Here is a 26,022-nt window from a genome sequence, read left to right on the forward strand (position 1 = left end):
AACTTCTCTTTGGGATTATCTTGGGATATGCCCCTTCATGTCTTGGGGATACATGGCCAACAGCAATGACATCCCAGAGGGAGTTGATGGAATTCAAACATGCACTTAGGCAGCCATAGACAAGCTTGTGTTTCTCCCAATAAAATGGCTTCTGCCCAAGTCTACTAGCCTGTTTTGGGGGCCTCCATTCCATTCTGCTGTTCTAGTGTATGGGAGAGAGATTCTTGCAATCATAGTGCTTGTTATAACAGGCAGGGAGTTTGATCTTAGCAGCATCAAACTCTTTACCTGTTCTCCCCGAGTAACCCAAAGCTAGGTAATGCTAAGACAAATGAAGAAATTGTGTGGCCATCCAGGTGTTGTTGGATCTCGCAGCATTTCTTTATGGTTATGATGATTAGGGTGCCTGGGAATTGTAGTTCAACAGCATCTGGTAGAGAGATTCTCACTATCTAGCTCTCTGTCTCTCCATCCATTCAAAATATATTCTCTGTCTCCCCATCCATTCAAAATATTCCTACAGCACTTGTTATTTTTAAAACTCCTTAAAATGGTTCACAATAAAATATAGATACAATAAAAAACAAACTTGGGGCTAGAAGAATAAAAGAGTAAAAGCCATTCGCTGAAAATCTAGATTAACAGGTAGTGTTAATAGCTGGGGAAATGATCAAGAAAATGTCTGGGTAAACAGATGTGTCTTCCAGAGCCCTCCTGATCTCAATGGGAAACTAGTTTGACTTCATGAGAATGCCCTCCTTGCCCCAGAACCAAATAGGATGCTGTAGAATAAGCAGCCCCGCCACATACAAATGTAAAGACCAGGGTGATTTATACAGGGAAAGGAGCAGAGAACCTATTCCTACAGCAACGTTGGCAATTAAGAAACAACACACAATGAAAATCATATCCCTTATTGAGCAGTATCTGAGAAATAGGAAATTCTGCAAGGGAAAGGCACATATGCGGATCTGCCAACCTGTCACCTTAGCAGAACATCTGTGCTTTCAACAGCTGCTTGGGAGACTGCAGAGCAGCAGGTGCAGGCTCTCTTGTGATTTCAGCTCCATGTTCAGAATACCGTCACCTGTTGCGTAGCTGTTGCATGATATTTTTTATAACAGCGCAGTATTATAGGATGAAGACTACTCATACAAATATCTTAAACAATAAATACATAAACTAGGTGTGCCATACACATGTGCTGTTGAGCTGGCAGAGGTGCACCAACTGTCTTGTGGAAAGTGCTCCTTTTCTTTCTTGTCCATCTCCAGTTGAGGACAGAAATCATAACCCTCTGCCTTACACCTTCATTCCCTGAGTTACAGTTTTCCTGCGTGGGATTTTTATATGCTTGCTGGTGCGCTGTGGTTAGATGTTGATTTGTACTATATCCTGCAAGGTGTCATGTTAATGTGGTCAAGGTGGGATGGTGGGTAGGGGGAACTGGTCTTTTGTCTGTCTTCTCCACTGAGGTCAGTGGGAAGAATTTAGTACTACAGTTGTTGGAATGTATTCAGGATCTGAAGGGTTATAGGATTTGGCTTGGGCTTTTTTGCCCCATTTCAACTATTCTGTTGTATTATCATATACTGGCCATACTTCAGGAAGTTGTAAACCCAAGAAGTAATTCTTCTAAGCACTGTTCCACTCTTTTCAGTGGAACATGAAAAAAGAGAACCACATCCCAAAGCTACACTCATATGAGAATATCAAAGTTAAGAAAAGTCTCCTTAGGAGTTGGGTTTGCAGGAAGACCAAATGAAAAAAGAATAGTTTTTTGGTGGGGTTTTTAGGGTATGTGACCATGTTCTAGAAGAGTACTCTTCTAGAACGTGGCCACATAGCCCGAAAACCCCACAAAAAACTATGGATGCCAGCCATGAAAGCCTTCAACTCCACATTGAAAAAAAGAATAGTTCTGCTTTGTGTCAGACAAATTGAAAATGTCGAATTCCTCACTGTTGGGTGGTGAAATATGCCCCCTCACATGATTGACTCATCTGTTTTGGCTCTCTTTTTAAGGTTTTAAAAAGGCATGAGGAAGGGAGTTCACAAAGACCACAATTTTAAGTACTCTCCTATGGACCTTCTAAAGTGTGAGTGAAACTGAGGGAGCTTTGCTTCTCTCTAATTCAGAATAATTCCTTATTTTGAAATTATGCTTTGTAGGCAAACATTTGGCATACTGGATACAATCTGTATTTAAATTGTGTTATTATTCTCCTGTTCTAAAAATATTTTGCTGATTCTAAATTTAAAATATAACAGGGGAGATTGAGCTCCCCCCCCCCTCAAATATAGTGAAACTCTTGAAAGCATCTCAGTTTAGTTATATTCTTAGATATACACACCTTGTATTCTCAGCACTGTTCTGTGCCACATTTTCTACCTGCATTGGTAATCAGTCTCTGTTGGAAGCAAGCCAAAGGAGAATGTGACTGTGGCCTTACTCTTGGACTTCTGTGGAAATAGAAGATGTGAAAACTGTCTTGAGTAAACTTCCTCCTCCACTCTTTCCCAGCAGTACATGGTCTTCCAGTGCAGAGTATGCCCCTCATGTTTTCCATGTAAGGTGTAATTACTCTGGAATTTTCTGCACTCCTTAGTGTCTCTAGCACCCTAATAATATTCAGCTACCTCAAGCAGTGAAGGATAGTACACCTTTCTCATTTATCAGCTCTCATTTGTTGCCTCTCATGCCAATCCATCACAGCTTGTTCTGTCATAAGGACCATGATTGTTCAAAGCTTCTTTATCCTTGGATCCTGAGCTGCTTGCCCCTTTCTATTAGAAGTGGGAATTCTATTGTGCTCTGGCCAAACACTTTTCTTTCACTTTAGGTAATTGATCACATAATTCTGTTCCTCTCTTGAACTCTGAAATTGATCCCTAAGGGATAAAATAACCCTGCTATTGTATTAGCAGCTGAAGAGTCATATTTCAGCTTCAGAAAAATGGTTTCCCATACTTTTTTTAAAAAATAGAAAAGATTCCTTTTTCCACAAAATATATGCAAACCATTTCCTTTCTATTAGTAATTGTAAGTAGGTGTGCATTACTATCCCTGGAGTGTCAGTCAATTATTTCCATGTTCAGAAAGACACATTAATTGGATAAAGGGAATAATTTATTTATAAAAAAACCTTTTGGGTATGATTTTGGAGTCTAAACTGTAGCACTCAGTAATCTGAGTTGTTCAATGAATTAATCTGTGTTTGTTGTTTTATATGAACTAGTATTATATTAGTACTGATTTTGTAGTTGTTTAAACTAGGCATTCAAATTATCAATTTATTAAGCTGTACTTCTTGCAGTATATTAGCTAATGCAATATTAGCTTTGGTTTTGTAACTATTTAAAGTAGGCTTGACCTACTGCTAACTGTATCATCTTGTTTAGTTTCCAGTTGTGTTAGTCATTAAACAATACTGCCCTAGTTACTGGCACTGCTGTGATAGCTTTATTGTCTTCCCTGATCTGTGCTATCAGGAAGGTTAGTAGGAGCCACTTAGTGCATGTGTGCCTTGGAACTGTTATATTTGCTACGGGCTCTGAGACGGTGCATGAGTCCAGTTCAGTATCTGGTGCTATTTAGAACATTGGAGCTTCACTTGCAAAGATTGTTATTGTCTTTGCCTGTTGAAAAAGCCAGTGAAGCTTTGAAAACTTGCGTAATGTATTGCCTGCATTTTAGTTGGTCATTTTGTATTTTGCTGCGTGGCCAACATGGCTATCTCTGAATATGTTCACATGTAAGAAACCTCACAAAAGAGCATTTCTTCCAAGAAAGTTTTGTTGGGAGAATCTTTCTTTTGTTGGTTCTTAGAAAAAATTTAAGTGCCTTATAGTGTCCCTTTTTCATACATATAAATCAATTGTCCCCAAACTGTGCTCTTTGGACTTCAGTTCCCAGAAGCCTCAGCCATGTTGGCCAGTAGTCTGGGTTTCTGGGAGCTGAAGTCCAAAATCCCTTAAAGAGCACAGTTTGGGGACCACTGATATAAGCAGTTCCTGGTCATCCCGAGGATTTGCGCTTGCAAGAGAAAAGTAACATGCAAATGAAATAATTATGGAAGCAGGCAGCAGTAATCTTAGCAGTAATTTCTTCCAGTCATCATTGTCATAGATATAGGAATTAGTATAGAACTTGGCATAAATTTAATGTGATGTTAGCAGAGTGATATATGATTCTGTCCATATGGTAGCCCCTAGAGTAGCAGTGGGTAAAGTGTAGCCTTTGGGCTGCACATAGCTGGCCAAGACTGTTTTTGCAGCCCTTGACCCTTCTGTGCTTGCTGGACTGCCCATTTTCTGCCAGAGCTATTCCAGAAGGTAGAATTTGCTTTTTTAGTGAGGCTGCAGGATCCCCTGTTTTGTTCAACATTACAAAATTAAAAAGAAAAACAGAAGTGGACCTGTGGCACTTTGAGTTTTGTTAGTCCAGCTGGCCCCCAGAGAGTCCTGTTGACAGAAAATTGGCCCCCGGACCCAATCCACTTGACCAGACCTGTTCTAAAGAATCTGCTACCACAGTGGACCTGTTGAACTTAGGCCTGTATGATTTTCCTGGTGCAAATGTTACCTTTACTCTCTCTCTCTCTCTCTCTCTCTCTTTACACACACACACACACACATATATATATATATGCCATGCCAGAAACACATATTGAAGTGCACTGTTTATAAAATTATTAAATGCAGATGATTTAAAAGTAAAGAAACAACCCTTCTTACAAGTTTGTTCTTGATCCCAGTGGGATTCAGTTAATCATACACGCATGCGCGGGCACACACACACACACACACACACGTTGGAGTGTTGAACAAAGAGAACTTAATAGTTCAGTTAATAAGCAAAATGTTTGGCTTCCATGCTCAGTTGCTTAAAATAAAAGTGAGTTTGAAATCAAGGTTGCAGTGACACTCCATCAGTAACATTCTTGAGTGAATGATGTATTGTCCTCTAGATTTAGACTATGTAGTATCAGAGTCCTGAGTCTATGGATCCAGAGGTTTTTCCTTCAGTCTAAACTGCTTGAATGAGATGGTGTCTCAGTTCCAGACAGGAACAAATCAGAGAGGGTGATATTCTGAGTTAAAGTATGTGGCTCCTAGTTGTTCAGGCTTCCTGTTCAAGATTGCAGACGTTTGATTCTGAATAAGTACTGTGTTTTGAAGAACTAACAGTTTATGTGACTGCTTATCTGCACAGAAATTAGAGTATGAATCTGCACTTTTGCTAATATTACTGCTTCCTGTAAAAGCTGGTGTGGAGGGTAGCTGTCTAGTGAGGATCGATGGTAATGCCTGGGTAAGCATCAGGATTTGAAACTGTGGATGGAGTTTTCTGTCTAGTGGCATTTCATAGGATTTTGTAAAATTATAGTTATGACTGCATTGTTCTGATCAGTGTATTCGTCACTCTTCTTGGGTGGTGTCCTTGTGCTCAAAATAAATATTAAATAGTGTAAGGGAAGATACGTAATTCTTTCTAGACAACATTGGTCTCTAGATGGAAATAGGTCATTGTTCTTGCTTCTTTATTGTAGTAACAACAGCAGCCTTTGACCTGACTTGTTCCAGCTACCCTTAATTCCTGTTTCTCAAATGCCCATTGGATTGGCTTCTGTCTTAGGAGCCTGCCAGCTCTCCCAGTAGCAAGACACTTTGAACACCAGGTTAGCTTGCATAAGGAAGGGAGATAAATCTTCCTTTGAGAAGAAGGTTTGATGCCAAAAATGGTATTGGCAGTGACAGGAGAGTAGGGTTTCAGTAGGGCTTCATGTTCTCACTATCTCTCAGCTGACAACATGAAATTAGGAATTAAAGCTCTTGATTATGTTGTAGTGAAAACTACTCTTAACCTGGTGTTCTTTCCAGATGTGTTTGAACAAAACTCTCAACATTTCCAGTCAGTATATCCATTGGCCAATTTTGCTGGGAAAGATGAGGGCTGTTTTGGAGGGGCCACTGGCTTGCGGGGACTGCAGCAATGTTACCTAGCCTGTATAAATTGATTAATGTTTGCATCTAGGTGTTTACAGGACCCTTTTCTTCTTATCCTTCCAATAACAGCAGTGATCTTGTTTCATGACCATAGCCTTTAAGTCTGCCTCTTGTTACTGCTTTGCAGCAAGCAAGTAAAATTTGCTGTTCCTTTTACTACCCTTTATATGAGGCATTTTTCTCATTTTATTTGAGGAGCCATGTTACCATTATACTTGCAGAATCCCTACAGATTTGCATGTGAAACTGATACATGCAGTACATATATGTCTGCCCTTTTGACAAGCTCAGTGCCATGAAAATAATGCTAGGAAATTAACTTTGTTAGTCTCTTTAAGGGTTCTCAGAGGGCCAAAAGGAGGGGTGGAACTGAAAAGTAAAATTGTTTTAAGTATGCTGATTCTAAGCATATAATTCCAGATGGAAAAACAGTAACTGGAACAGTAATGGTGGTTCCATTGCCAAGGGGGCAGCAATCCCACTCTTGGTTTATTGGCCGCTCCTCTAAAGCTCCTCTGGATTGTATGGGAGCAATACATGTTCTCTACCCTATTCTTCACAGAGATATGGCAATGGGAGAGCTCCCATGCACCTCTAAATAACTGGAAGCAGCAGCCATTGGAACCACAAGTTGCCAGATTTATTTTACAGGTACTTTTCTATCAGATTATTTCACCAATTTGTTTTAGGTTGTTGATTTTAAAAAAGGCAGAGGTCTTTGTTAAATTCTACATTAAGCAAGTGAATTGTCTCTGAATCCAACTGGGATGTAGCAAACTAGTATTATCCAGGCCAGTTCAGACATCTCTAGGAAGACATGCAAGTAGCATAGTAGCTGTTACCTGAGTTTTGTCCCATATTTCAGTCCTTCTTCCATCCCTCATGATCCATGTAGCCCTGTCAGCCAATCTCTGATTTCGTGGTAGTGCCAGTAGTGTTAGGGCTCAGAGCAAATGCAATCAAAGATCAGCAGGGACTCCTTATGCTGCAGTGAGACTGGGGGGGAAATCATACTAAGTTTCCCATGTTACATCCTCAGCTTCCTGCCCAACAGAATTATTCTGCGTAGTAAAGAGCCTGTTTAGGATTGGGCCTGGAGACACCAGAAATAGAATTTTTGATTAGGTGTTGTGAAAAATGTCTTAGGTGCTTTGAGGAGGAAGTTCCTCATATTCATTCATAACTTGACAATACAATAGGCTCAAGTCTCATTATGTATAATGGTGTAGTAAAATGGTGTCCCTTATATTAAATGGCAAAACCAAGCTTTACTTTTTAGATATTTCTTTTAATTTGAATATTTTCAAATCGCAATTGGTTGAATTTGTGGGTGTAGAATCCATAGATAAAGAGGGCTGACTGTACACTTATCATAGAGTCTGGAGAAGTGTTTGGTGCACCATCTGGTCTGATTTTTTGGGGATTGGTTTCAGTGGTTGTGGCCTGATGGTTGGACAAGACGCTTGAATCAGTCTGTACCACCATGTCAGCTTGACGCTTGCCCATCCTGGCTGTTAAGATCTAGTAGAGCGAAATTGATTGCATGGATTCAACAGGAGGTAAATGCTTCACTTTATCAATGAGAAGTGCCTGCTGCTTTGAAAGAGGCTGTAGTACTCTAGTTCCTGAAGAAGATGTCCTTTGATCCAGAGACACAAGAGAACTACTGTCTTATTGCCAATGCCTCCCTTTTGTTCAAGGTGCTTTAGAATTTGGTGTCTTGGCCAAGCCAGATATTCTTGGAGGAAACAGGTTACCTAGACTCATTAAGTCTGATTTCAGGCCATGGTATGGCACTGAAATAGCTTCACTTGTTCTGGCTGATGATCCACTACAGGAAAAAGACAAGAAGGAGTTGATTTTGAATCCCTCAGTGGCTTTTGATACAATGATTACAGTAACATACTGCATCAGCTCTATGGGATGGGAGTAGGAGGCTCTGTGTTGTACCTACAGGAGTGACTCTAAACAGTAGTGTTTGGGGATTCTTGTTCAGTCACATGGCTATTAAACTGTGGGGTGCCACAGAGTTCAGTTTTGTATGTATGAAATCACTGGACGAGGTCATTAGGTGCTGGGCTAAAAGAGAGCTAATAAACGGAAGCTGGATCCTGAGGCTCTGTAGATTGATGGTTCTCATATCTGGAACTTGTGTAAACAACATGTCCTGGATGGGATTGTACTTTCCCTGTGGGAGCTATAAAATGCATGAGAATACTCCAGGATTCATCTTTGTCACTGGAGGCTGCTCTGAATTCCATGGTTTGGAATGCTTCGGGTCAGCTTTAATTGGCCTGCCAGCTATGACCTTTCCTGGACAGAAATAACTAGCCACAGCAAGTCATGCATTGTTTAGCCTCCCCATTAGGCTAATGCACACTTGAAGATGACTCAGAAGCAGCTGCTAGTGCAAAACATAGCAGTTGATCAGAATATCATATGGAGATCATATGATACCAGTCTTTAAAGAATTGCACTAAACACCTTTCCCTTTATATGCCTGTCTGAGGACTGAAATCTATGGAGAGGGCTATCCTCTGTGTCTCCCCTGAATATACGTGAAGATGTGGGAGGGGACTTTCTTAGTTGTGGCACTCCAGTTGTAGAATGTAGATTAGAGACTCAGTTGGCATCAGTGCTGGCTTCAGTTTGGTGCTAAGGAAAATGTCACTGTTTGTTAAAGCCTTTGGGGCCTGATTTACTTCAAAATGTGTATACACATGGTTTAAACTGTGTTGTTGTTGTTGTTAGCTGCTTACAAGTCAAAGTCAATATATGGCATCCTCATGAATGAGAGAGCTTCAAGCTACCCTATCCTCAACAGTCCTGCTCAGGTCTTGTAGACTCAGAGCTGTGGCTTCCTTGTTTGAATCTATCCACTGTCTCAGAAGTTTTGGTGAGCAGTCTTCCCACTGCATTTTGTATTAACTTCTTAGTCACCTTCAGCTCCATGTAGAGTGCACTCTAGTAATCTAACTGGGAAGTTAAGAATATGCAAACGGATCTTGTAGGACCTTTGAGACTAACTGAGAGAAAGAAGTTAATAGAATCATAGAATCCAGTCCAACCCGCTGCCATGTAGGAATATACAATTAAAGCACTCCAGATAGATGGTCATTCCCCTTCTGTTTAAAAACCTCCAAATGAGGAGACTCCATCACACTTCAGTATAAGCTTTCATAGACTTAGTCTGCTTCCTCAGATGTATGTACTGCCTAAGAACAGACCTTTATAAGCAGACTGTGTGAATAGCTTTAGAAATGCAAAACTTGTGGGTATAGTGATGAGGAGACAAATTCAGTTTTAATAATGGTCATTGAGGGAATAAAGATATTGCCTAAGGCAAGGGTGAATTGATGACCATATGAATTGTGGAGGGAGTTTTGGAATGTGGTGTGTGCAGGCTGGGAACCAGAAAGGAGATGTGATAAACTGGCCAAGAGTGCCCTCATGAGGCCGGGATGTTAACTAGTGTTATAGTATGTATCGTGTGCCAGGAAATGATTGTCTCTTTTCAACTTACTATTGATACTGGAATTTGTGTATACATTCCAGTTCAGCTGTTTCTCTTTCCAATCTTGCTTTGTAGTTTCTTTGTTCAGGGGCAGCTGGAAAGTCATCAGTGCGTGGTTTACTGTGGCTAGGCTATCTCTATCCAGGAAATGCTGTAGCTGATGCACCAGCTGAAAGTGATGCCAAGCACTCTGTGCCACAGAGTCTGCCTTGGTCTCTAGTGACAAAGTCAGATGAGTTTCTTGACCAGGGTTCCCAAGAAACCTAGGGTTCTGCAAGAGATCACTAGAGTTTCCATGAGAGATTATTTTTAAAAGGTATAATAATTTGCAGAAGTTCTCTGAGAGCTGGAAATTATTTCAAGGACTCCTCAATGGTAAAAAGGTTGAGAAAGTCTTGTTGTCTAACTAGATTTTTTTTTTTTAGAATTCAATGCTGAGATTAACAGTTCAGACTAATTTTTGTGTTAAGATTACATTTCTGGAATGCAGTTATGCAGCTTCTGTCTTTTAAAAAATTATTTCCAAGTTAGTAGCATTTTAGTGCAGAGTTAAGTACTCAGTTCCCCATGTCCCATGAATTTTCTGTAGATGGGCTTTCAGCATGTTACAATACTTCTATTGCCTTTTACTGGTTCTTTCTGGGTTGAAGGTTGGTAGTACTGTGTTTTCAAAATGTCACAGATATTGCCTTTATTGGTACTCCTATAAATAAGACACAGTAAGCTATTTTACTCAAAAACAATAGGGCCTTGTAGATTATATACATACACACACCATCCTATGTTGCTTTAACACTGTATGTTGTTGTTGTTATTATTATTATTATTATTATTATTAACCTTTATTTATGAAGCGCTGTAAATTTACACAGCGCTGTACATACAATCTTTTAGTCAGACGTTGAATAATCCCTATTTGTAGCCCCTCCTGCCAACAAAGAATGGCATCTGTTATGTAATATAAAATTGTGAGATCTCATCAGCGTCAGCCAGTGACCACGGATGCATTGATCTGGAGGTCCAGAGTTCCCTTATTCCTGGTATAAGGTACAGAGGTGGCTGGCAATACATAATAATTAAGCACAAGTGGAAAAACTTGTTCAGAATTGGTTGTTTAACTTGGTACTTCTTCCTTGATAATTTTCAGCTGGCTTGATTTAATTGTTGTTGTTGTGTGCCTTCAAGTTGTTTCAACTTAAGACAACTCAAAGGCAAACCTATAATCTTCTGAGGCTGAGAGGCTGTGACTTGCCCAGGGTCATCCGGTGGGTTTACATGGCTGAGCTGACTGAGCATGGTTGAGAGTTAATTGTAGCCTTCTGTATCTTCACCAAGTTCTTCCTACAAAGATTATCTTTAATTTATGGCAACCCCATGAATTTCATTGAATTTTCTTAGACAAAGAATACACAGAAGTGGTTTTGCCAGTTCCTTCCTCTGAAATATAGGCTACAGCAGCTGCTACTCATTGGCAGTCTCCTATCTAAGTACTAGCCAAGGTTGACTCTTCTTAGCTTCCTTGATCAGATTGGATCTGGTGCCTTTATGGCATTTAGACCACAATGAAGTTAGTACCGTATATACAGTGCGCCCATGCCATGCATGGATGCATTTTACACGGCTTCCAGCATACGCGGAAGCCGCTTGGGGAAGGAAACAATGGCCGCTCCGCCACATGCACGCGCCCCATTATTTCCTGGGGCTCAAGCATAGGCGGATTTTCACTTATGTGGAGGGATCCAGAATGGATCCCCTGCATAAGGAGAGGGCCCACTGTACTCAATTATGTGTCAACCTCATGCAGGTTTGGGGGGCAAACTTATAGATTTTGAGATGACCCATGGACATCAAGAGTAAAACTTACGTGCATGTAACAAAGGTTCTAAAGGATGAAGCAAATGAAAACAATGCTAAAAATCTTACAAAAGTCCAACAGACATCACTGTTTATGCTCACACTAATGGCTGGATGGATTAGAGCATAGAGGGTGTGTGTGTGTCAGTGCTTGCAGGACAGATAATGCCCTTGCCTTTCACCAGGGGATGGCTCATTTTTTATGTACAGTGGACCATTGTTATACGCTGGGGTTTGGTTCCAAGATCCCCGTGTATACAAAATCCGTGTATGCTCAGGTCCCATTCAATATAACGACAGAGCAAAATGGTGTCCCTTATAAAAAATGGAAAATCAAGGTTTGATATTTGAAATTTATACTTTTTTTGAACATTTTCAAACCATGTATGCTTAAATCCGTGTATAAAGGGAATCCGTGTATAAAGGGAAAACCGACTTAGTCTGAATCCAGAGAAAACGGAGGTGCTCGTGATAGGTTCTCCTGGCCCAGGGATGGCGGTGGTTCCACCTGTCCTGAACGGGATCACGCTTCCCGTGAAGGACTCGGTATGCAGTCTGGGGGTGCTCCTTGACTCGTCGCTCCACCTTACATCTCAGGTGGATGCGACGGTCAGGAGCACCTGCTATCAGCTTCGGCTGATTCGCCAGCTGCGTCCCTACCTGGGCCGGGGGGACCTTGAAACGGTTGTACATGCTCTGGTAACCTCTCGACTGGATTTCTGCAACGCGCTCTGCATGGGGCAACCCTTGTACCATACCCGGAAGCTGCAATTGGTGCAGAATATGGCAGCCAGGCTGGTCACTGGTACATCCAGGGCCAGCCACATAACACCAGTGCTTAAAGAGCTACACTGGCTGCCTATTCGTTTCCAGGCGCAATACAAGGTGTTGGTTATTACCTATAAAGCCCTAAATGGCTTGGGCCCAGGATACCTTGAGGACCGCCTCTCCCCATACATTCCGCCCCGCACACTCAGAACATCTGGGCAGTAGCTACTAAGGACTCCTGGGGCAAGATTAACCTCCACATCGAGGAGGTCTTTTTCCATCTCGACCCCGACCCTTTGGAATTCGCTGCCCATAGAGCTCCGCACGATTACCTCCCTGGCCCAGTTCAAGAAGGAATTAAAAACCTTCTTGTTCAAGTTGGCATTCCCGGATGTAGGTTCCAGTTAGTCTCCCCCCCCCCCCCCTGTCAGCAGTGGCAAGCTGGCCAGAATTAGTTTTTAATGTAATTTTATTAATGTATTTTTTTTTACTGTATGTGTATTTTATTGTATGTATGGTATTGGTTGTACACCGCCCTGATCATAGGAAGGGCGGTATAGAAATAAAAGTTTTATTATTTTATTATTTAAAAAATCCGTGTATAAGAAGGGCCAACTGTATAAAGTACAGTACTTAAATTGACCCATGGATAAGTCGACTCAAATTTTTTGGGTCAATTTTTTTTTATTAAAATTCCTAGACTCCTACATGAATATATAAAATAATCCCCTTTAATTAACCCTTATCAACAAACTCTGAAATAAAATATTTTATTGTCCTTCAAAGTTATCTTGGGACAGGGTCAGCGTTTCTCCCTCTAGTGTTGAGCTGAATCCATGGTGCTCCTCCTTAAGTCATTATCATACTTGTGATTATGCACCTTGGGAAACTGGTGCTTGCAGAGTCATGGCTTCTTATACTCTTTTGAGTAACATGTATCTGAGAAAGTAGGCTGTAGTCTACGAAAGTTCATGGTACCAACTTTCTTTCAGTTAGTCTCGAAGGTGCTACAAAATCCCTTTGCATACTAAAATGTTCCCTGTTGCTTTTGCTTTGCTTTAGCTTCAGTTGTTACACTGGTATAGAAGCTGCAATAACCAAGTAGTTTTATATTGATTATTTCTTAACTAGTTTTCTGGTGGTGAGGATAGATAGTCTCTGTGTGTATTTCCTTTTGTATATTTATTTCAGTAATAAGGCCAGGTCTGAAAAAATTTCCTATCTCTCCCCTCTAGTTAATAACTAGGAGAGTAACTTTCTCCTAGTTACTAAGGCACTATGCAGTCCGGCCTGAAAGGCCAGCCTGTGGGCGGAGTCAGGATCCATTGTCCTGATAACGCATGCCATGACTCCGCCCCCAGGGTGTCATGATACTGCACACCACTCCAAATAGCGTGCAGCATCATGATGTACCTCCGGCACTGTGTCCACAGTTTCAGTGGGGCACCATACAGCCGTGCCACTGTGACTATGGCACCCTTTGGAGGATGCAAAAAGGAGCAACTTTTTGCGGCTCCTTTTTGCGCCCTCCAAAGGCTGGATTGGGGGCACAGTGTGTGGTTGCCACGGCCCCAATCCAGCCAGGAAAAGGTTGGCCTGTATAGCCCCTAACTCTGCTAAAGTTTAATTATGAACCATACTTTTTACAAGTTTAATTTTGGGACAGAACTTTTGCACCTTTCTTAAAATAATTACAAACATTAGATTTTGTGACTGAGTAGGAGGCACGTTGATGGCAATCCCTCTCTTCAGATTTTAACTCCTGTATTATTACCTACAGTAGATTCATAAGTCAAATGTGATGTTTCTTGTACTGTGTCAGACTAAGCAAGTTGTCCTGTCACTAATATAAGGTGACAAATGTTAACATTGGAGAAGGTATGATTCCCAGGTTGCTCTTCTTTACAATGACATTAAGGCTGCAGTCTTGTACGCACATACCTGAGAATAAATTCTTATGAATTCATTGGTGCTTACATCTGAGTAGAAATGCATCAGATTGTGCTGCAATAGTTGTTTTTATTGTATTCCTTTTAAAAAAGAAAACACAATATGGCAGTATTTTAATTTTTTGAAAATATATATATTTTTTAAAGGACAACTTCTAATATTTGTGTGTATATATATTTTTAACTTTCCCACAGATATGCACTTATTTGGCCATTATCCCGCTCATGATGATTTCTATCTAGTAGTGTGCAATATCTGCAATCAGGTAGTCAAGCCACAGGTTTTCCAGTCACACTGCGGTAAGTGAAAACTTTTGTTCCTGGATTACGGCTCTGTGTAGGTGTCCTTTAATAAATGGTATGTTAGCAATAATTTCTTCTTCTTGACTTTTAACATCTTATCTATGAAAACCAATTTAAATTAATTTTCCTACTAAGGTTAGAATCAGCAATTGGAGAAGCTACATAGTTGAGCTACAATTCCCAAAGCATCCAGCCAGCACAGCCAGGGGCCTTGCAGGCTGGGAAAGGAACGGATTCTGGAAATGTAGTTTCCAAGCTTTGGATAGACAGTATGTAAACATATGCATACAAACCTATGTGCGTAAGACACAAATGTACCTACAATGTAAAAAAAAAAAGAAATCAGTTTATCTGGTAATGGATTTTAAAGATAGGATAACAGGTGTTTGTTTGGAACTACACAATTTCCTTTTATATCTAGACTTTTTTTTTCTTTTTTATACAGTGAGACAATCATAGCTGTGCCTCTCTCCCTGCTAATCAGTTATTTTGTTATCTTTGGTTTGGTGAGTAGGTTCTTGCAAGTGAACTGAGCCTAAACTTGGAGTCAGAAAATCACCATCACCTCACTATAGCTTTAAATTGGTAGGGGGGATAGGTTTCCTTTTCTTTCTAGTCTGCATCTGCATTGTAGAAATAACCCAATTTGATACCACTTTAACAGCCAAGCTCAGTGCTGTGGAATTCTTGGAACTATAATTTAACTTTCTCAGTCAGAGAACTCTGGTGCCACAAAAAACTACAGTTCTCCAAATTCCACAGCATTGAGCCACAGCAGTTAAAGTGGTGTCAAATGGGGAAATCACCAAAGAGGAATTCAAAAAAATAGCAAGCACATGTAGGGGTAAAGTCAGAAAAGCTAAAGCGCAGAATGAACTCAGGCTTGCTAGAGAGGTTAAGAACAATAAAAAGGGCTTTTTTGGGATATGTCTGCAGCAGAAGGAAGAAAAAGGAAACGGTAGGGCCACTGCGTGGAGAAGATGACAAAATGCTAACAGAAGACAGAGAAAAGGCAGAATTACTCAACACCTTCTTTGCCTCAGTCTTCTCAGAAAAGGAAAAGGGTGCTCAACCTGAGGATAATGGAGCAGAGGACAGAATTGGGGAATTTCAAAACAGAATAAGTAAAGAGATTGTAGAGGAATACCTTGTTAATCTAAATGAATTTAAGTCTCCAGGACCAGATGAACTACATCCAAGAATATTAAAAGAGCTGGCAGATGTAATATTGGAGCCATTGGCAATAATCTTTGAGATCTCCTGGAGAACAGGAGAAGTCCCAGCAGACTGGAGGAGGGCAAACGTTGTCCCCATCTTCAAAAAGGGGGAAAAAGAGGATCCCAACAATTATCCAGTTAGTCTTACATCTATACCAGGAAAGATTCTAGAGCAGATCATTAAACAGAGAGTCTTTGAACATCTAGAGGTCAACTCCATAATCACAAAAAGTCAACATGGGTTTCAGAAAAACAAGTCATGCCAGACAAACCTGATCTCTTTTTTTGTTAAAATTACCAGCTTGTTAGATGAAGGGAATGCTGTGGATATAGTATATCTTGATTTCAGTAAGGCCTTTGACAAAGTTTCCCATGACATTCTTGCAAACAAGCTTGTAAAATGTGGGCTAGACAAGGCAACTGTTACATGGATTTGTAATTGGTTGACTGGCCAAAGCCAAAGGGTGCTCAACAATGGTTTCTTTTCATCCTGGAGAGAAGTGAGCAGTGGGGTCCCACAGGGCTCTGACCTGGGCCCAGTGCTATTCAACATCTTTATCAATGACTTGGAGGACAAAATTGGGGACATACTTATCACATTTGCAGATGACACCAAACTAGGGGGAGTAGCTAATACCCCAGAGGACAGGATCAAAATTCAAAATGACCTGAATAGACTAGAAAGCTGGGTCAATGATAACAAAATTAAATTCAACACGGAGAAATGTAAGGTACTGCACTTAGGGCGGAAAAATGAAATGCACAGATATAGGATGGGCGTCACCTGGCTGAATGAAACTATATGTTGAAGGGATCTGGGAGTCCAAGTAGACCATAGGTTGAACATGAGTCAACAGTGCAACACAGCAGCTAAAAAGGCCAATGCAATTTTAGGCTGCATCAATAAAAGTATAGTGTCTAGATCAAGGGAAGTAATAGTGCACTATATTCTGCTCTGGTCAGGCCCCACCTGGAATATTGTGTCCAGTTCTGGGCACCACAATTTAAAAAGGATGTGGAGAAACTGGAGCATGTCCAAAGGAGAGCAACTAAAATGATGAAGGGTCTGGAAGTTATGCCCTATGAGGAACGACTTAAGGAGCTGGGGATGCTCAGCCTGGAGAAGAGAAGGTTAAGAGATGATATGATAGCCCTGTTTAAATATTTGAAGGGATGTCATATTGAGGAGGGAGCAAGCTTGTTTTCTACTGCTCCAGAGACTAGGACCCGGAACAATGGATGCAAGCTCCAGGAAAAGAGATTCCACCTCAACATTAGGAAGAACTTCCTGACGGTAAGGGCTGTCCGACAGTGGAACATACTACCTTGGAGCGTAGTGGAATCTCCCTCCTTGGAGGTCTTTAAACAGAGGCTGGATGGCCATCTGTCGGGGATGCTTTGATTGTGATTTCCTGCATGGCAGGGGGTTGGACTGGATGGCCCTTGCGGTCTCTTCCAGCTCTATTATTCTGTGATTCTAAATTGCAGGTGCAGCCCTAGTTGATGCTGTGACCTGGGGAGAGTTTGCTGACCTTAAAAGCAGTTTAATGTGCCTGCTTATCTCCCACCAAAAGGGAGCTCAAAGTTTGTCACTGTGCCCAAGGCCTGTTTGGAGTACCCATGAGACACAAGATGGTTCAACACTCTTCCATCCGCCCACCACACCAGTTGTGATTTGCAGTTGCCTAACAAACCATGTTTTGTTTCTGGGGATGGGTTTTGACACAACAAGCCAGAATTCAATTAACTATAGCCTGGCTTTCTGTAATGTGCAAACGTGGCCAATGAAGGACCATGAAGGGGCTATCCACCTACATTGACAGAGCTGAATTTAATGATTTTTCTATATAAAGGTATACGGTGTTTACACTCCTTCTCCGAAGAAAAGTCTCCTGTGCTTAAACACACAGGACCAGAAAAAGGCAATGGACAAATGCTATATGAATGCTTTCTTATTTTACTGTCACTTCTCTTTTAAATCAGTGGAAATGACTTCCAAACAGTATATGTAGGATCAGGTGTACAATTGCTTTGATGTATCCCAGTGAGAATAGTACCATATTATAAAGAAACTATACTCATTGTGAATTGCTTGGCCTTTGCCATTAATCTTCTTCTTACAAATTTGTGGACAAGCAAAAACGAAAGGTCAGTAAGTTTTACTGAAACAGCAGAATATTTGATTACACTGTTGGAAGTTACACTGGCCCTATGAACTGCTTTTCTATTGGTCTTTTACAAGCATTTTCTTCTCTATAGTTATACTCAGTAGACCTGCCCAGGCTAAGTCTCCTCTTAGTTTTGTCTGTGAATGCCAAGTCTATGTTCACTAGATCTACGTGTACATCTTGTTATTACTGCTGCAGGTACCGTTACTAAATTGAAACATGGCTTGCATTTATGGAGAAGCTGATTCACAGTGGAGGATTAGAATCAATTGAATGTGATGGCTTTACGCATGTGAATACAACTTTGTTTCATACTGCCTGCACCTATTTGTTCTTTGGTTGTGGTTTGACAAACAGTTGCTCTCATGAACCCTTTCCCGTTGTGATGGTTTCTGATTTGACTACAAATGTATTTAGTTTTTCTGCTTCATTGTTTTAGTACTTCAACTGGTAAAACCAAAGGGGAAGTGTAAGGATTTGGCTAGAATATTTAATATGCAGCTGGTGTGAGCTTTTTCTTGAATGTGTTCATTGGGTCCTTCAAAGTATCAAAACTAGCTTTGTTTGTTTTGAAGAAGTGACTTCAGAACCGTGAACGGTAATTATTACTAAAATACATGTCTTTGTTTTTGCTAGGGGTTGTTTCGTCCCTCTCATAAAGCATTCTGCTCTGTCCTTCATATGACAATATAAGAAAAGTTTCAGAGCAAGTGCATCTTTGCAACAGGACACTGGTACCCATGCTGGAGGGAAGCAGTGAAAGTGATTTTTAAAGGCAATTTGACCAAGAAAACAATCTGTGAGGAGAATTTGAGATTTCTTTATTACATTATTGCACACACCAGAGAATAACCATGCCTAAACTTTTCTGGAAAGGGCTGTGAAAGAGCATAGTATTCCACAGTGTGTTGTTAAGAGGAAAGTGTGTACTAATACAAAATGCCAGGATTAATGAATGAGGTGACAGTCTTTGTTTTAGGGTCTCTGATACAATGGAGAAATATTCCAGTCCATTTAACAACTATGCAGACAATTAACACTTTGCCTGACAACTATTGTACCCACTGCTGAACATGCAAACTGCAGTTTATTTTTTAATGCCTCAGAACAGTTTTGGTGCTGAGAATGGCAAGGTTGCGTCCATATAAGCATCTTCATAGTGGGGTGAAAACTTAGTAGAAGCTGACTTCTCCTCGTCTTTCTCCCACCTTGCAAATAATAATAATAATAATAATAATAATAATAATAATAATAGGATTTATTTATGTGCCGCCCAATCATTGGGAATCCGGGCGACTTACAACAGAGGGGATAATAGACAGTTCCCTGCCCTCAAGCTTACAATCTAAAACGACACAACACAAAAGGAGAAGGAAATGGTGAGGCGGGGAGGGGATCAGGTCCAGAAAGCATTTCTAAGGAACAGGGGATGCCACTGAAGAGAGTGGGCCGTGGTGCAATGGTCTAATAGGGGATGGAACTTTCATCCAGAAAAAAGAATTTGGGATTGATTTGTTGACTACAATGAACAAACTTTTAAGATAAATTTCCTGGTGCGGTGAAGTAACAACTTCCCAGCATGTGCATTCAGAACAGTTTGTGTGTATGCCTGCACCTACATATGTGTAAATATTGTTTGAAAGTTCTTTCTGTATAGGATCTTTTTAATATCTAAAGAAGTCCATGTTGCTTCTTTGTATGGTTCTCTGTTGCTTTGGCAACCATGAAAGACTTAAGAGACAGAAGTCTCCTTCCTTCCTGGATGTATTGTATATGCTTGTCTATAGGTCTAAAAATCTGTGCCTAAAAATTGACCCCAAATCCCAGGTTGACTTATTTATGGGCCAATATGATAATGGGATAGCAGCACTTTCAGATTTTCCCATGAAGTGGGAATAGAGTTTCTTTTTAATAATAATAATAATAATAATAATTATTATTATTATTATTATTATTATTATTATTTCTATCTTCCCGCCTCTCCCAATGGATCAAAGCGGGATCACAGCAAGGTTAAAATTACAAGATTAAAATTACAGCACCATTGAAACCACAGTAAAAAATAAAAACATAAAAACATAAAAATATAAGAATCTAAAAACAGTAGCATCAATCAATCAAGGGGTCAGCTGGTCTTGTTCCATACTAGTGATCTTCATAGGAGGTCAGGAGGATAAGCACGGCGGAAGAGTTCTGTCTTTACCGCCTTCTTAAAGATTTCTAAAGATGTAATAAGGCGGGTCTCCTCTGGGAGTCCATTCCAAAGTCTGGGGGCGGCTATGCTAAATGCCTTTAGGGAAGTAGAAACATGTTTGGATGATGGTATCTCAACAAATTCTTCCCACTTGTTCTAAGAGTGCGGGGCGGATTGTATAGGGAGATGCATTCCCGTAAGTAACCCGGACCTAAGCCATGTAGGGCTTTAAAGGTAATGACCAACACCTTGTATTATTTTCTCTTGAGCCAAGCAGAGATCCTCTCCTATCGCTGTCTGGGTGAAGACTGAAACCAAAATTAAAACAAACAGCCTCAATTAGAGTCTTTCTTGCTGTACACACACATACACACACTGAAAAAGCCTCCAAGTTTTACTCTCCACTTATCCACAGGTCATGGCAAAATCCTTAATTTTGGTCCCAAAACCCAACCTCGACTTATACATGCAGTTGACTTATAGTCGAGTATATACAGTAGTCTGTTGTTTTAATAATCACATTTTTCTGTCTTTCTGCCCAGGACAAAACTGTGCCAATATGTTATCTGAGAAGAATTCTTCTTCAAACTTCTCTGACATCATTTCCCAGTAGACAATTGTCCAATGTGACTGACTCTTGGTTGTGCAAAATTATCACTCGCCTTAAAATTTTGTAAAGGAATATACCACTATCATCTATCATCCAAGATGTGTGATACTTCTTTGTTTTCAAATTGTGTCAAGAACTGCTGCATTGTGAGGAATTGTTTATTCTTTTGCAGCCCCATAATAACAACAAATATTTTATGGTCATTTCCCAGAAGCACAATTACATAACATTTCTTTGTTTACTTCCTGGAAATAGTCTGTGCTTTTGGACATTTGCACAATATTTTATGTTTATAGAGTAAAGAAATGCTCCAATCCCTTGTTGCACCCATCTCTTAGTAGTGCAATGTTAGTTATCAGAGAGTGTTCTCCTACCACATTTCCATTTGATATTCTGCCTCCAATGGAGACCAGCTCTAGTACTGGCACTTTTATGTCTGAAGGAATCAAGGGGATTGAGATAACTTTTATGGCATAGCCATTTGTTTCTTTAGACTGCCCTTTCTTTGAAATACTCTTCTGGACTAAAACATAGCTGATCAACTGTCTTGTTTTATTTTCAGTATCTAAAAGCTTCCTACACATTTACGCACTTGTTAGGATCACTTCCTTGGTTTCTTTAAATAGCTGCCACCTCTTGCCTGAAATCTGAATGCTGTCTGATGACTACTTCTTGACAAAGAAGTGGGCTTCCATCCCCCACTACCTCATGTGTCTACACACACACACACACACACGAAATAAAGCTGCTGTAGAATCATAGAGTCCTCAAGTGCCATCAGGCCCAACCCCTTGCCATGTAGGAATACACAATCAAAGCACCCCCAACCAGCTTCAGTTTAAAAACCTCCAATGTCAGGAACTTCCTGTACTTTGACTCTATTGCTCTGAGTCCTATTCTCTGGAGCAGCAGAAAACAAACTTGCTCCATCCTCAGCATGACACACCTTTCGATACTTAAACAGGGCTATCATATCACCTCTTAACCTTCTCTTCTCCAGTCTAATGTGCTGGACTGTAATAAATCTCATTTCACTTCTCCAGGCTAAACATACCCAGCTCCCTAAGTCACTCCTTATTAAGGGCCATTCACCATTTTAGTTGCCCTTCTCTGGACACACTCCAGCTTGTCAGTATCCATTTTGAATTGTGGTGACTTTCTTGCCCTTCTGAGAAGAATATTACTTATAATTTAAGACTGTTTTTCATCTTTGCTACTCTATCTAGGAAATAGATAGCAGGGTCCAAAACTGCTCATGAAAAGTTATTTGCATACATCAGGGAGAAAAAAAAAAACACTGACATAAAAGTTAATGTGAGAGCCAGCGTGGTGCAGTGATTTGAGTGTTGGAATATGACTCTGGACACACCTCCAAGTTTTAAAATGTCATTCTGTCTCAGCCTTAGAAAAAGGCAAAGGCAAACCTCCTCTGAACAAAGACTAACCTTAAGGTGACCCTATCATGGGGTTTTCTTGGCAGTATTTGTTCAGAGGGGTTTTTCCTTTGTTTTCCTCTGAGCCTGAGGAAGTGTGACTTGTCCAAAGCCACCCAGTGGGTTTCCATGGCTGAGGGGGATTCAAACCTTGATCTCATAGTATACTAGTCCAACACTCAAGGCACTACAGCATACTGGCTCTTGTTAATGGGACTTAGTTCCAGGTATGGCTTTAGGGTTGCTATGAGTCAGAAGTGACTTGAAGGTACACAGCAACAACAATAATAACAACAAGAGTTAGTGCAAGGCATCATAAGTTACATGTTCAGAACGCATATTGAAGTGTCATACTTCCACTTAGGTCCTACCACTGGCACATTCAAAAACTTCGGGATATTTCCTCTTTCACAAATACTTCCTTTTCCTTCCCCTGAACAGAACAGGTGTACTAATCCTTACAGCCTGGTATGGCTCAGAAAGAGTGTATTCTTCAGAGACGTGAGGTTTCTTGCATTTTCTCCTCTAGGGACCAGACAGCTCTTCCAAGTGGCATTGTTCCAGCCAGTGGCATTCCTGCCACTATGGAGAATTGTAGGGAGGTTTTAATACTTCCCACTCTTGGAAGAGGAAACAGTGTGTTGAGAAGGTGCAGGTAATGATTAAGGGGGGCTCAGGGCTATTTTTGATTATGGGTTTTCAGAAGTAACCATGTCCCACCCCTGGTTCTCAGGAGATTTTTTTCAGGGCTTTTAATTCTTGCAGCAGGAGAGGGAGGTCCAGCAACAGAAATACTACTATAATTTTTGGTCTAAGAAGCAACAATTGAGTGTAACCAGCTCCCATTCCTTTTCAATAGGCTTAGATTACTCTTCCAAGGAAGAGGGGATGGGGAAATTTTGGATTTCCTGATGTCCTAAAATTCCAGTCAGCCCCACCCATCATAGCTAATCATAAGAGGCTGTGGAATTTTGATTCCAAAATAATCCAGTAAAAGTTCTCTGTCTCTGTTCTAGAGAGTAGTAGGACAGATGTTTCGCTCTTGAACTATCTCACAAGCTTCTCAACAATAGCTTTGTCACATTATATTTACACCTCTCTGAGTAAAAGCCCAGTTGTATTGACCCTGGGAGATTTCTCATTTGCATTTGTTGAGTCTTTATCTTGCTACCTTTCAGGACTGGTAGCCAAACCTTGTTTACTTTAAGGGATTTTCTCAAAAGATACAACTTTTACTCCGCTTTCAAAAGAACTACACCAAGGGGCATTTGCCCCTGAACGGGTGTGAAAATCTTGTTTTCACTTGTGGACGGATCGGGGCCAATATGAACTTCCCCTGGTTAATCCGGGTTCTGATCCAGGGTAAAAGGTAGTCTGAATGGCCCTGAACATTAGCATTCTGGTTTTGGAGGGGTAGCAGTCTTGTGATCTTTGTGGACATTATTATTATTATTATTATTATTATTATTATTATTATTATTAACCTTTATTTTGAAGATGCATCACAATTACGGTGGGTCCAGAACAGATCCCCCACGGATACCAAGGTCCCACTGTATTGCATAAAATTGCTTCCTATCCTGCTGGATAAATTGAAGCTAATCCCTTTTTTCAGCCATCGAGAGAAATCCATCAGAATATTCTTAATTTTCTGGTGACTCAGGCAAAGATAGGGCCAGAGCCAGACCAATGACTGGTTCTGTGGTGCATCTTGCATCCTTCTAGTGTTGTAAAAAGATTGATTCTGGTTCTAAAATAATTATCTGTGAGCTGCCTTGTGTTCCTTTCTGGGAGAAAGGCAGCATAAAAAACAAACATACAAACAGGATTATCATAAACAAAGACTTGCAGGGTAGAGAATTTTTGTGCTGTTCTTTTAGGCTTTATCAAGACAGGCTATTTAGCATCCCTATATTTCACAGTAGCATGCCTGCACAATCTATTTATTCTTGTTATAATCACTTCCTGGGATTCAGCTATGGTAACAATTGATTCCAGTCCAGGGCGCTGTACAGTCTTTGATTGATTGATGTAGCTCATCTCATATTGCTTGGCATTCACTTACCGACTTAAATGATCTTCTCATAAACTCCTCTTCAAAGTATTCAGAATATGCAAATACTTTTCCTTATGACTCCTTGACTTTCTGATGAATGGGGCATTTTAGGTGTGTACTAGCATATGTGTTGTCAGTAGGGGGCGCATGAATCATTATGTAAATAGCCGTTGCTGGACGGTTTCTGCCATAGATCACCAAGATCAAATGTTTTTCTTCCTGCAGGCATAATTTTTGCCATCTCACTTAGGAGCTTGCCCTACTCTACCAATTAATTGGAAGATGCTCTAGTATACTTTTTAAAATTGGAGTCAAATTTCCTCCTCCACTAAATTGGCCGTTCTGGTTTAAAGCATAGCTTTTGAATAAGAAGAAAGAAAATGATGGAGACTTTTCTGCGCTGCATGTTTTTTTATATTTGATATATTGTATTCAGTATATCTTTGTGCATATTGTGTGCATAAAGAATACATAAAGAAATATAGAGAGCCAGTGTGTTGAGTGCTGGAGTATGACTCCACAGGGTTTGCATCCTGAGTTGGCTATGTGAACACCCTAGGTGACCTTGAGCAAGTCACACTGTCTCAGCCTCAGAGGATGGCAATAGCAAACCCCCTCTGAAAAAACCTGGAAAGAAAATTCCATGATAGGTTTGCCTTAGGGTTTCCATAAGTCAGAAACAACTTGAACACATACAACAACAGCAATAGCTACAACAATGAATACATATATTTGAAGTGAATAAATATATCAGAGTGAGAGTAGTCAGGAGCTAGCGGCAAGTAGCTGTCTATATAGCTGCAGTTCCAGCCTCTAGAGCTTAGCTAACAGGCTTGGAAAACACTGGTGTTTTGCATGAGTTTAGCAGGGGAGTTTGAGGGGGAAGCCTGAAGTCCTTTATAGTGCCTACTTAAGATTATTGAATATGATCAGTGAGGAAGCCGCTGCAGTCACCTGCATCAGTTGAGGTGTGTTTGTTTTCTTGCCAATGGATGTGGGTAACGTTACCTGCACAAAGTGCAAGTTGGTATCTCTGTTGGAAGAGAAGGTCCAGTAACTGGAAGCCCAGGTATAAATATTTCAGCACACTAGAGATCAAGAGGTTTTCCTGGACAGAATCTAGGGAAACCTCAGTCCTGAACAAGCAGGCCAACCCCGGGAGGGCATCCATGTCCTCTTCCTCCTCCTCACCAGATAATTAATCTTCTTCCACCTCCTCATAGGCATCTCCGCCCTCCCACACGCCCTGTTCCATAAGATGGGGAACACCTGGCTTGTCTACAGTCCATATGAAAGGCATCTAGGAGTCCGAGTAGACCACAAGTTGAGCATTAGTCAACAGTGTGATCTGGCAGCAGAAACAGCAGATGCAGTTCTAGGCTGCAACAATAGAAATATAGTGTCTAGATAGAGGGAAGTAGTAGTACCATTCTATTCTGCTTTGGTCAGGCCTCACCTGGAATACAGTGTCCAGTTCTGGGCACCACAGTTCATGAAGGGTGTGGACAAGCTGGAGTGTGTCCAAAGGAGGGTGACCAAACTGGTGAAATCAGTCTGGAAACCATGCCCTATGTGGAGCAGCTTGGGGCTAGCCCCCTCTGGAAGTCAGTCTTTTTCCTGCCTATGCTCCTAATAGGGTGCAACTGTAAAGAGCTAGCTGAACTTTACAAGCTTGGACTTAATTCAACTAAGGAGCCCCTTGGCCTCCCTTCCTCCTTCCCTTCCCCCTTTGCCTCTACTTGGACCCATTTGTTTTTGGGTTGGTGTGATGCCTGGGGCAGAATCCGAATCATCCGCCAAGGGTCTGCCTCCCTCCTAAACTGCAGACCAGCAGCCTCAGCTGCTGGCCAGGGAGGCAAATATTGGGGGCACAGCCCAGGGAAGGGTCCACCCTCCATGCTTCTGAGGATGCCCAGCTTTTCTACCTAGCCTATTAACAGTCAAGGT

The 26,022-nt window shown here is 40.9% G+C and overlaps 1 protein-coding gene across 3 annotated transcripts in view; it reads left to right on the plus strand.

Annotated features, from left to right (window-relative positions):
* The window catches only part of LOC149312398 (ataxin-7-like protein 1), a 107,468-nt gene that overhangs the window by 25,234 nt on the left and 56,212 nt on the right, over window positions 1–26,022 (plus strand). For 2 of the 3 annotated variants that reach the window (XM_089524540.1, XM_089524542.1), the window contains exon 3: window positions 14,290–14,394. The exons of the other annotated variant lie outside the window; for it this stretch is intronic. In XM_089524540.1, the coding sequence (XP_089380666.1) occupies window positions 14,290–14,394 (105 nt within the window). The remainder of the gene's footprint in view (window positions 1–14,289; window positions 14,395–26,022) is intronic. 3 annotated transcript variants of the gene reach the window in all.

Source organism: Sceloporus occidentalis, unplaced genomic scaffold, assembly GCF_023333645.1.
Source record: "Sceloporus occidentalis isolate IW3139 unplaced genomic scaffold, rSceOcc1.0.p SCAF_5, whole genome shotgun sequence".
In the NCBI taxonomy this organism is placed as follows: Eukaryota; Metazoa; Chordata; class Lepidosauria; order Squamata; family Phrynosomatidae; genus Sceloporus; species Sceloporus occidentalis.